Raw genomic sequence first — 11,403 nt, forward strand, 5'->3', positions numbered from 1 at the left:
GATGCCTCGGTCCCGAGAGGAGGCCGGCGCAGGTGCCTCCTCTCGCTCCCCGTTTGGGCAGCGGGCGGCGATGTGTCCCCATGCCCGATCACGGTAGCACTGAAGGGTGGGTGCGTCACCTCCGCGTGCCGTGGACGGGTGTGAGCCGCCACCTGCAGCCGACTGCCACTGCCCGCCTGCGAAGCGTCGGGCACGTGGGCACTCGCGGGCGATGTGTGTGAACTCCCCGCAGGTCTCTTCGCGTAACACGGCACGGGCCCGGTCCGCAAGTTTGTTCAGGGAAAGCGAATCCATTTGCGCTCCCGCCTTCAACACCTGCTGCACAGCTTCCGGTAGCCCCGTCACAAATGCACAGCACAGGCCACCTTCGCCAAACCTCCCGAACAGGGACGCAAGCTGCTGGAGCTCCGCGAGGAAAACATCTACCGATTCCCCCGCCCCGAGCTTACGATCCATCGTTCATAAGCCGTGAACTTATCTAACTCAAAAGCCCTCTTCAGCGCACCTTTTATCTTCTCTGGATCCTTCCTACCCGCTGCTGGCCACTGCCGGTATACTGACAGCGCACCTCTCTTCAGTCAACGGTATGACGCCTTCCTGTCGCGTCTCCGCTTGCTCTTCATCGCGCCGACAAATCGTGCATATCATCTCCATTTTCTCGATCCACTGCATGACATTTGCCCCGTCCGATCCATCAAACTCAGGTATCAACTTCACGTCGAGTCCCACCATAATGCCGAAATAGCTTGTATTGGTCAGACACTGATATTAACGTCCTCCCCTCTCGGCCGCCGCTCAAACACTCCCCCCCCCCCCTTCCCTCCCGGCCCGCCGCCAAACGGCTCACCTGCACCTCGGGGCAGAAGCGTAGGAGCGGGCCGGCGAGACGGACCATCATTGCACATCACAAGCATCAAAACGACCATGCCACCAGCACCGTGTGTGGCGTGATTCTAGCTGCGCCATGTCATCATGTAAATTGCGCTGTTGGCATGGTGCGGTCTACGGTCGCGTGATGCTGGTCTGTCAACGCCGGCCGCACCCAGCGCAATAGTGACGCACCGCACCAGCAGCGGACGGCAGCGACAGCGAAGAAATCACACGTCTCAGGGAGTAGTTTGAGCGGAGTCACCACATTCTTCCGTAACAAAGATGCAACATTTGGTCGATGAAGCAGGCAGCAGAGCCTATCAGCTAACCCGAAACCGCTCCATCGAGTCCGCCGGCACTGGACGACTCCCGCTGCTACCGGCGCACCAGCCGCGACCGTGGAAGCTCAAAGTCCCGTCACTGAGACAGCAAACATCGCCGGCAGCGCGGCAGTCCCATAGCTGGCGAAAGAATCGCCACCGGCGAGCCACACAAGTCAGCGGGACGCCAGTCCAAACCAGCGAGAAGCCAGGCCCCGTCGACGGGAATCACATACGTCAGCTATACCACAGATGCTGTGGCACACCTTACTTGCAAGCTACTAGAAACACTGACACAAACGCTGCATCCTTGCTTGACGTTCAGATCAAAGTTTGCAACATTATCAAACAGCAACATTAAACACTGCGCCAAACACGATATTTCCGCCGCAAGGTGGTACCGCAGCAGGCGGCGCGGCGGTGCAAGGCCAGACGGCTCCAGTGACGTCATCGCTCTGTACTGAGCGGCTCGGTCTCTCACCAATGAGAAACGCAATGATGACACCCCCTACCACGATCAACAACTGTGATACGGTCCATGGGGGAAGCCGGGAGGATTCGCCGGCGGGACGGTCTGCGGTTTGCAATGAGAGAAATAATTTATTTGCATGACAAGTGGCACGTTTAGATTCAGAAGATAACAGATCAGTCCACCTTGAAGAATTCGTGACAGAATATGGCACGTCCTGTTGATATATTGCCAGAAAATCTGAGGAAGTCGGTGACGGAAGCAAAACTCTTGCTTGTTGGAGCCGGAGGCATTGGTTGTGAGGTGTTGAAGAACCTTGTTCTTTCTGGATTCCAGACAGTGGAAGTGGTATGTTTCACTGCATTAGATGGCTATACATATGCAGTTTCTGATTGTTCCTTTACCTTTATGATGATGAGCTGCGCTAGTACTGCCTGAATGCTTAATGTTAAGATTGCATTGGGAGGAAGCAGAGTGGGTGTTGTACTTCCCTGTGCATGCTGGTAATGATGTGAGGCATGATATGAAGGTTTGGAGCTCCCATGTGATGACAGTCTGATTGGCAAGCCATGGCAGATTTTATGGATGATATTTTGTTGGGGCATCATAGGTGAGGCAAAGTTCTGAGCTGGGTCAGTTTACCAAAATATTGAAGTTGAGATTATTAGATTGTACTATTGAGGACATCATAGTGTGTTTTATGGTAAACCAAATTGGTCAGATAAAATGAGTGAAGTTAATGGTAATTCACTTGGAAAAGTGAGGTAAACAAAATTCTCAGAAATAGGGCAGTTTACTGTCCCATTTTTAGCAACATTCTACAAGTACATTCAGATCATTTCGTTGGCATGTATGCCATGGCTTGCAGACTGAATGATGATTGCTGTCTGCAGGTTTACAGAAAATTTTTGTTGGCTTGCTGATTGCACCTGTCTTCTATATGGCAAACGCCATGATTTAGGCGCAACTACAGCAGTTAGGCCTTAGGTATGACTTGCAATGTGAGGGATGAGCCAGCTGAAATCCCAGTATGAGCAACCATGTAAACCATGTGAACAAGCCGTAAGAATCATAGAAATAGAAATTGAAGATGGGTCTCTCAAAATTGAATTGCTTAGGCCCGTCCAATTCTCTGACGTTTAAGAGTAGAATAATGTTGTTTTTAGACCCATGCAGTACTCTTGACATGCCTTAGTATCATGTAAGTTTCTAACATTGATGTTACGGAAGCCCTGGCTGAATTACTGCGGGATGGGTTGCTATCATTGATGGCTTCTGTGATTTAAAACCTTGATGCCCTCAGAGCCCAGTGCATGAGAAGATTTGATGCATCCAAAATTAAATGCATCATCTTGCACTTATTATATTATGTGTACAGTGTAGACATGTGCAGTTGAGGATATAGGTCATTGATGTGGTGTGATAAAAATTTCAAACAGATAGGTCAGATTGATGAAGATTGTTGCACAGCCAGTCAAAGTAATGTTATGATGTGCTAAATGCTTGGGGAAATATTTCTGGAAGAACACAGGAAGTTTTCAGCAGCTGTCTTGTCCTGTGACACCCAGTATCAAAGCAAACATCTTTTTCATAGCCCATTTCCTCACTCCTAATTCACAAACACTTAAAGCCTTCCTGAAACCAACTATTGGGTCCACATCTGAATGATCAGGCAACAGCATTTTGCTTGCATATTCTTGTATGCCTGGGCACTTACTTAGCAACTGCCCAGTTGCTGTGAGATCAGGTTAAAGTTGTGATGGACATGCAGAATATCCTCCTGTTTTGGACTCCCCTGCTGTTTCCAGCTCAGCACATGGTCTGGTTCTCATTTTCAGATTGACCTGGACACAATTGATGTGAGCAACCTGAATCGGCAGTTCCTGTTCCAGCGACAGCATGTTGGCAAGCCCAAGAGCAAGGTGGCCTGTGAAGCCGCCCTGGGCTTCAATCCCAGTGTGTCGCTCAAGGCACACCATGACAGCATCATGAAGTAAGGAGGCTGAGGGTTGTTAGTGTTGAATTGTGAATGCTGGCTGATGTGTGAAGTTGTGGTGTATCAACACTGTGGCATGAATTTAGGAGACTGTTAGAATATTAGATTTTCTGCCATTATCTTGTGTTATTTCTGCACCATTAGCAGCAGTGCTCAGGCACCTGGCAACTGCTGGAGAAATGCTGAGGAAATGAGGAAACCTGAGGAAACACAAGGAAATACTGTGTTTTGTGAATGGCTGAAGATCACACACATTGCAGGGTTCTGGTCTTTTCCCAGCTGTTGGCTTCTCCATCGCGGCACCTGCCTCCGCCGTCGGCGCGACTGGCCGTCGCCGCCCCACGCTGACCGGGCTCTGCCACCCGCCCTCTTCCAGGCCCGAGTACGGGGTGAACTTCTTCAAGGGCTTCACGCTGGTGCTGAACGCGCTCGACAACCGGGCGGCACGCAGTCACGTGAACCGTCTGTGCCTGGCGGCGCAGGTGCCGCTGGTGGAGAGCGGCACGGCCGGCTACCTCGGCCAGGTCACGGTGAGTGCCCGGCCACGGACCAGCCAGACTCCCGCCCGCGCCCGCCGTCCGACAGTGCATACTCGTGCCGCTCCTCCGCCGGGCGGCATCGCAGCTAGGTGGTGGGACGCGGCGGCGTCAGTGGCGGCTCGCTGCGGGAGGAGGCGGCTGTGCTCAGGCGGTGGTGTGTGCGCGTGTGCGTGCGCGTGTGCGTGTGCGTGTGCCGTGCACCGTGCGCCACACTTGAACGGCTGCTGCCGGGGCTCGTGCTGGACCGTGTCCGTCTCCCGCAGGTGATCAAGAGGGGCGCCACCGAGTGCTACGAGTGCCAGCCAAAGCCGGCGCAGAAGACGTTCCCCGGCTGCACCATCCGCAACACGCCCTCCGAGCCCATTCACTGTATCGTCTGGGCCAAGCACCTCTTCAAGTAAGGCGCTGCTGAATGCAGACACCTACGGAACGAACAGCCGTATTGGGGGGTAAAGGAGCCGTTTACCTGGTGTTGACGGAACTGTCGCCTCGCTGAGTGATGGTCTTGGCCCTAAGTCTTCCTGATGTTGTCAGCTTCAGCATACATCTCGTGACGTACCGGACCAGTCAGCTCACGGCTGCCGACTCTGCTAACAGGAGCTAATTATGATATGCCACGCGTCTGCTGGGCCCGCTACCCCGGTGCAGCGGCACTGTCCGGTGGCGTCCTGCGCTCAGACGTACCGAACGGGGCGCCACCGCTCGCGGCGAGCGCGGCGGCAGGGCCGACTGACCGGGCGCCGCCGGCCTGTTTCAGTCAGCTGTTCGGCGAGGCCGACCCGGACGAGGACGTCTCTCCGGACACGGCCGACCCTGAGCTGGCAGGTCAGGGGGCTTCTCCGCCCGCTCCGCTCGCTCTCTCCCTCCGCGCCCTCGCTCCGCCCGTCCCGGCGGCACCTCGGCCGTCCTGGCGGCGCCCCATCCGTCCCGACGGCGTGCCCTTCCGTCCCTGCGACGCTCTGCCCGTCCCGGAGGCGCCACGGCCGTACCGACGGCGCCCCTTCCGTCCCTGCGACGCTCCGTCCGTCCCGGGGGCGCCCCGGCCGTCCCGGCTGCGCACCACTCGCAACACTCGCTACCAGATGCGTGTGGCACCGGGAGACACTCCCTGATGCTCCTTTGTATAGTTCTGAGATCTTCCCGAACCGACTTCATCGGTTTCTTTGCGCTCTTACTTTGTTAGTTAGCCTGAATCCAATTTGAGATAAGTACGCGTTCTGGCTTTTATTTTGTCACATGTTGTTGACTGGCAGTCCATATAACTGTGATGTGCGACTCCGTATTGGTATTGTCCTGCCAGCGAAGGTGCTGTGATGTTTCAGACTCAGTACCTTTTGGCCGCAAGGTATGGGCGTCGTGATGTTGTGTGATGTGATGTGATGATTCTGGCACCGTGTCGCCTTGATCCGTGGCTCCATAGTTACCGTGATCGGTACCCAATCTCGACGCTGTGACGTCGCTGACCCGTGCCGTGTTGGCGGTCGGTGCAGGCGAGGCGGCAGCGACCGCCGCCCTCTCGGAGCCGGCCCGCGCCGACGGGAACGTGGAGCGGGTCTCCACGCGCGCCTGGGCCGCCCAGAGCGACTACGAGCCGCGCAAGCTGTTCCGCAAGCTCTTCCACGACGACATCCAGTACCTGCTGACCATGGACAAGCTGTGGACCAAGCGTCGACCGCCCACGCCGCTCGTCTGGGACACGCTGCCAGATGCCGGTGAGCTGGGGCGGCGGCGGCGGCGGCGCGGCTTCGCCGACGCCGACTGCCAGCCGGTCGGGAAATAGCGTCCGCTTGTCGGCGGGGATGGCGCGGCAGCTTGAGGCTGCGACATCTCGCTCGATCTGCGCTGTTATCTGTCATCATTTGTGGATGGCAGTGAGCCACTGACCGCCTCCGACACGTGTCGACGTTCGGTCCCCGGGACGATGACGTCCGTTGGACCACCTCTTGAGCCGCCCCCGGCCGTGGCCTGCGCGGCGCGGCGGCCGGCTCTCGCACCGTCCGCTGACCGCCGGCTGGTGGGCCGCCAGTGGCCGGCAGCAGCAGCGGCAGCGGCGGCGGCGCCGACAGCGGTCTGGCCGACCAGCGGCTGTGGGCGCCGGCCGAGTGCGCGGCCGTGCTGCAGCGGTCCGTGGCCAGCCTGCGCCTCCAGCTGCGTCAGCGGCCCTGACGGCGGCCACCTGCTCTGGGACAAGGACGACGCCGACGCCATGGACTTCGTGGCCGCCTGCGCCAACCTGCGCGCCCACTGCTTCGGCATCGCCCTCAACACGCGCTTCACAATCAAATGTAGGTGGCTGGGCCGAGAGACGAGGTGCCCGGCCGGCTGGGTTGTTGGGGCACAGCTAGGAATGTCAGCCACCAGCCTTCTCGATGAGAAGGCTTGGTGGTTTAGGTCAGTACTGCGGTGGGGGTTTCGAGCGTAATTGTTAAGCGTTTGGATTGGGTTAAGCGTAGTACTCTGACCGAGTCTACTTGTGCTCGATGCCACAAGACATTGAAGCCAATGGGCCGTTCTGGAAAATACCTCGTCGTGGTTCTAAACTTGGTCTTTGAGTGCTCTGGTGTTCGGTGCTCCTTCGAAGGGCTCTGTTCGTCTAATGTCGTGAATTAGCCATGCGTGCATCACACCTTCGCCCGCCCAGAGCGGCGGCGCGGCCCTGGCTGGGCGCTACGCGGTGTAACTCCGGGTTATGCTGGAACACGTTGGCTGTCGTTTCAGCAATGGCCGGCAACATAATACCGGCCATCGCCACCACCAACGCCATCATCGCCGCCATGGTCGTGTTCGAGGCCTACAAACTGCTCGAGGACAGGTTCAAGGAGTGCAAAACGGTGCGTGCCCGACCGGGGTCTGCTGTTATTGCTGTCGTCATGATCGGTTGGCGGGCTGCAGGGCTGGCGCGGGGCCGGGTTATGACCAGTGCGCCACTATGGTATCAGCCAGTCCGGCGCGCCTAGGAATACCGGCACGTGGCGTCAAACCTGTGATGTGTCCCTCAGTCCGGAGAGCGTGCAGCGCATCCATCTCATCCAAAACCAGGACCTACTGCGGTGATTGCTTTCGCACGCAGCGTATATTCACTCCGAAAAAGAAAACGTCAAAAGTTTTAGTTGGGATAGTTGAATGGCATGCCAGGCACGGCGGTGCTGCCCTTCGCCGTACCTGCTGTACCGTACCTGCCGTACCGGTGCTGCCCCTCGCCGTATTTGCCATACCGGTGCTGCCCCTCGCCGTACCTGCTGTACCTACCGTACCGGTCAGCCGTCTGTACGGACGGTGCTGACCCGCCGCCCGTCTGTCCAGGTGTACCTGAACCGGCAGCCAAACGCCCGCCGCCGACTAGCTGGTGCCCTGCGAGCTGGTCAAGCCAAACCCCAAGTGTTACGTCTGCGCCGAGAAGCCAGAGGTCGGTGCTGCCTCCGGTGTCCGGCGTCGGTCGGCGGTGTCCGAGAACACTGTCGCTGACACTGCCCGGCGCTGGGCTCGGGCATATGGACGATATAATATTCTGACACGACATTTATTTTAGGCATGTCATTTTCAGCAGTTAAGAGTTGCGAAAGTTCCCGGTGACTGCTCGTAATTATGCGATTATGGCGTCTGTGGGGTTCATTGGAGGCAGTCCATATTTTGACGTACCGTGCTTTGGTCCCGGCGTATGCTCCGGTGCGACATGTCTGTTGTCACAGTGGCCTGTGATGGTCCTGTTACCTCGCCCCTGTCCGATCACCTGCCCCTGTCCGTTATCTGACCCGTCCCGGTCCCTGACCGTGTCTCGTCTGACCCTGTCCCGGTCACCGACCGTGTCCGGTATCTGACCCCTGTCTGGTCACCTGACCCGTGTCCGGTTATCTGACCATGTCCCGTCACCTGCCCGCTCTGGTATCTGACCCCGGTCACCTGACCCGTGTCTCGGTTATCTGACCCATGTCCCGGTCACCTGATCTCGGTATCCGCCCGTCACCTGACCGGTCCGTTCTCTAACCTGTCCCGGCCACCTGATCTCGGTCCGGTTATCTGACCTTGTCCTGGTCACCCGACCCGTGTCTCGGTTATCTGACCCATGTCCCGGTCCCTCACCGTGTCCGGTTATCTGACCCTCCGGCCGGTCCCGGTATCTGACCCCTGTCCCGGCCACCCGATCTCGGTCCCGGTTTCTGACTGTCTGTACCGACCCGTGCCCGACTACCACCCGCCCCGTCCCGACCTGTCGGTCCCGGACCGTGTCCGTCATCTGACCCGTGTCCCGGTTATCACCGGTCTGACCTGACCGTTCCGACTACCTGACCCTGTCCGCCCTACCCGGTGGTCGTCAGGTGTCGGTGCGGCTGGACGTGACGCAGATGACGGCGCGCGCGCTGGAGGAGCGCGTGCTGAAGGCGGCGCTGAGCATGGTGGCGCCGGACGCCGAGCTGCTGGACGGGCGCGGTACGATCCTGCTCTCCTCGGAGGCCGGCGAGACGGACGCCACCGCCGGCCGCACGCTGGCGGAGCTGGGCGTCGCGGACGGCGCGCGGCTCCGCTGCGACGACTTCCTGCAGAACTACGAGCTCATCGTCAACGTCGTGCACTGGTGAGCGGGCGGCGAGGTGGGCGCCGGGCGCCCGGCGCCTGCGGCCGGACATGAGCCGAAGGTGACGCTGTCAGGTCCAGTATGGTGGAGCTGGTGACGGACGGAAGCGACTCTGACGAGGACAAGGGGCTGACGAGGCTGGGGTTGGCCGGTGGGCTTGTGTGGGTTTGGTGGGGCCGGACGCTTTCCGTGATCGCACACTGCAGTCCGGTAGTGCGTGTGGTAGACCCGGACCACCGCTGGGGAGGCGGTCTGGCGCCGAACGGCCCGCGGTCAGTCAAAGGTCCGTGCCGTGGGAGCTCTGTGAATTCTGTGACTGCCCTACACGCTCCACGTCACAGCCGGTGCCCGGTGCCCTCGCCCGGCCGACTTTGACGGCGTCACCCTCTTGGCAGTACTGACCTGGAGGAGGGGCAGGAGTTCGAGGTGGTGGGCGACCCGGACCAGCTGCGGCCGAGCGACGCCGCCGAGCCGGCGCCCTCCGCCTCCACCTCCGCCTCAGCCAACGGCGGCAGCGGCGGCGCAGGTACGGCGCGCGGGCGTGCCCCGTGTAGGCGATGGGATCGTGTCTGTACGCGGCCGCGGACGGTCAGGAGATGAGCCGGCGGGGAGAGGGACGGGACAAAACCGAACCCTGAGCCCGAGAAGGTGCCGGATCCGACCCACCTCGTGCACGCCCCAGCCAGCGTGCTGATCTGCCATTCGGGGCAGGTCATCCCCCGAACGTGGTCTGGTTCGCAGGGCTCCTCTGCGCGCTCCTGCGAACTGGTCCAACACTAGGAGTTTACTCCACTTGCTCTAGACAACGCATGGGTTTGCGAACATGGACGCCCGTCGCGGACAGCTGTGTTACACGCGCGCAACGATTGCCGGAGATAAGTAAACCATGACGCGCACGACCCGCCGCGTGGATAATACAGTTCTTTCCATCCCCCAGCTGAGCAGTTTGGCGCCTCTGATCGGTTTGGTCGGCGTGCGCTCCCCCGGTCAGCGTAGTTACATGGGTTCGATCGCGCCTGCTCTCCTCCCTGCGGTCGTGTGACCGCCTCCGTGAAGGGACCGAGGCGCCGGCCCGCTCCAGTCTGTGTCCAGCCGACAGTGTGGCGGTGATCACCCAGGTGTGATGACCGCGGCCCGCCTTCCAGGTCTGCCGGCCGAGCAGGTCGACGACGACGACGACCTGGTGTGTCTCTCCAATGACGAGGAGGAGGAGGAGGATGGGCGCCTGGCCGACGGCAAACGGTCGGCGTCCTCAGACCTGGCCACGCCGCCGGCCAAGAAGCGGCGGGCGCTCGAGGGCAGCCCCGACCCGGCCGAACCGGACGTCATCGAGCTGTAGACGCTGCACGGCTGGACGCGCCGCCTCGACTCCGCCCAGCTCTTAACCGCGCTCAGTCTGACCTCGCCAAGCTCTAAACCTCGCCCAGCTCAAAACCCGCGCTCAGTCTGACCTCACCCAGCTCCAAACTGCGCTCAGTCTGACCTCGCCAACCTCTAAACCTCGCCCAGCTCAAAACCGCGCTCAGTCTGATCTCACCCAGCTTGAAGCCGCGCTCAGTCTGACCTCACCCAGCTCTAAACGACCTGACCCAGCTCCAAGCCGCGCTCAGTCTGGACCTCATCCAGCTCGAAACCGCGTTCAGTCTGACTTCACCCAGCTCTAAACCGCGCTCAGTCTGACCTCGCCTAGCTCTTAACCGTGCTCAGTCTGACCTGACCCAGCTCTGAGTCGCGCTCGCCTGAAACTCACCTCTGAGCCGCGCTGAGTCGGAGCTCGCCCCTCCCAGCTCTAAGCGCACCCAGGCAGGTCTTACCCAGCTCTGAACGGTGCCGAGCAAGCACCTCGGATGGAACTGGCCCGCTCCAGACCGTGTTGGACCATGGACCATGCGCATCTCTGAGTCGTGCTCCGCAGGACATTACCCAGCTCTGAGCCGCGCTCGGTCCAGCTCAGCGAACCAGCCGTGTACCCGCGCGTGGCGGAGTCAGCCGCGTCAGCCCCTCTGTCTGCGTGTGCTGGTGCGCGGCGGCCGCTGAGCGCGGCGGCGAGTCCGGACGCGGCGGGAGCTGGGCGCGGGGCGCCGTTCACTGCCACCAGGCGGCAGCACCTGCCTCGCCCGACGTTCAGCACTGGATGTGCTGTCACGTCCTGTGGTGGCCTGTTCCATATTGGTATCGGCTGTTCGAATTCCGTCATCACTATTGTGTGTTTCTATATGTGCCCGGCCGGACTGCTCTGTCCCAGGCAGCGTGTCATTGTTGGAATACAGACCACCTTTCATATGAGGCGTGTGCGTGGAGGGGTAGTATGCTCCGATAAGCCACAAACTGACGAGAGTCGTTGGAGCTGGTTTAGAGCGCGGCGCGAAGAGATTCGTCCGCGTTGGCTCAGAGCGTGGTGCGAGGACGTTCGTCTGCGTTGGCGCAGAGCGTGGTATGAAGGCCTTCGTCTGCGTTGGCGCGGAGCGTGGTGCGAAGAGGTTCGTCTGCATTGGCCCAGAGCGTGGTGCGAAGAGGTCCGACTGCGTTGGCTCAGAGCGTGGTGCGAGGAGGTTCGTCTGCATTGGCTCAGAGCGTGGTGTGAAGACCTTCGTCTGCGTTGGTGCGGAGCGTGGTTTGAAGGCCTTCGTCTGCGT

General features: G+C 59.7%; 1 protein-coding gene across 1 annotated transcript; it reads left to right on the forward strand.

Moving 5' to 3' along the window:
* The first annotated feature begins 1,729 nt into the window (after window positions 1-1,729).
* Uba2 (Ubiquitin-like activating enzyme 2) lies at window positions 1,730-11,036 on the forward strand. Its single transcript, XM_037229925.1, is given in 14 exon segments — window positions 1,730-2,007; window positions 3,498-3,652; window positions 4,032-4,185; window positions 4,458-4,591; window positions 4,952-5,019; window positions 5,685-5,906; window positions 6,221-6,354; window positions 6,356-6,479; window positions 6,913-7,025; window positions 7,498-7,536; window positions 7,538-7,600; window positions 8,511-8,767; window positions 9,163-9,293; window positions 9,913-11,036. Coding segments are annotated over 14 exon segments (1,929 nt in total). The 5' UTR covers window positions 1,730-1,866; the 3' UTR covers window positions 10,107-11,036.
* Window positions 11,037-11,403: the final 367 nt, after the last annotated feature.

The sequence above is a fragment of the Pollicipes pollicipes genome, unplaced genomic scaffold (genome assembly GCF_011947565.3).
Source record: "Pollicipes pollicipes isolate AB1234 unplaced genomic scaffold, Ppol_2.1 Scaffold_6138;HRSCAF=7277_pilon_pilon_pilon, whole genome shotgun sequence".
NCBI lineage: Eukaryota > Metazoa > Arthropoda > Thecostraca > Pollicipedomorpha > Pollicipedidae > Pollicipes > Pollicipes pollicipes.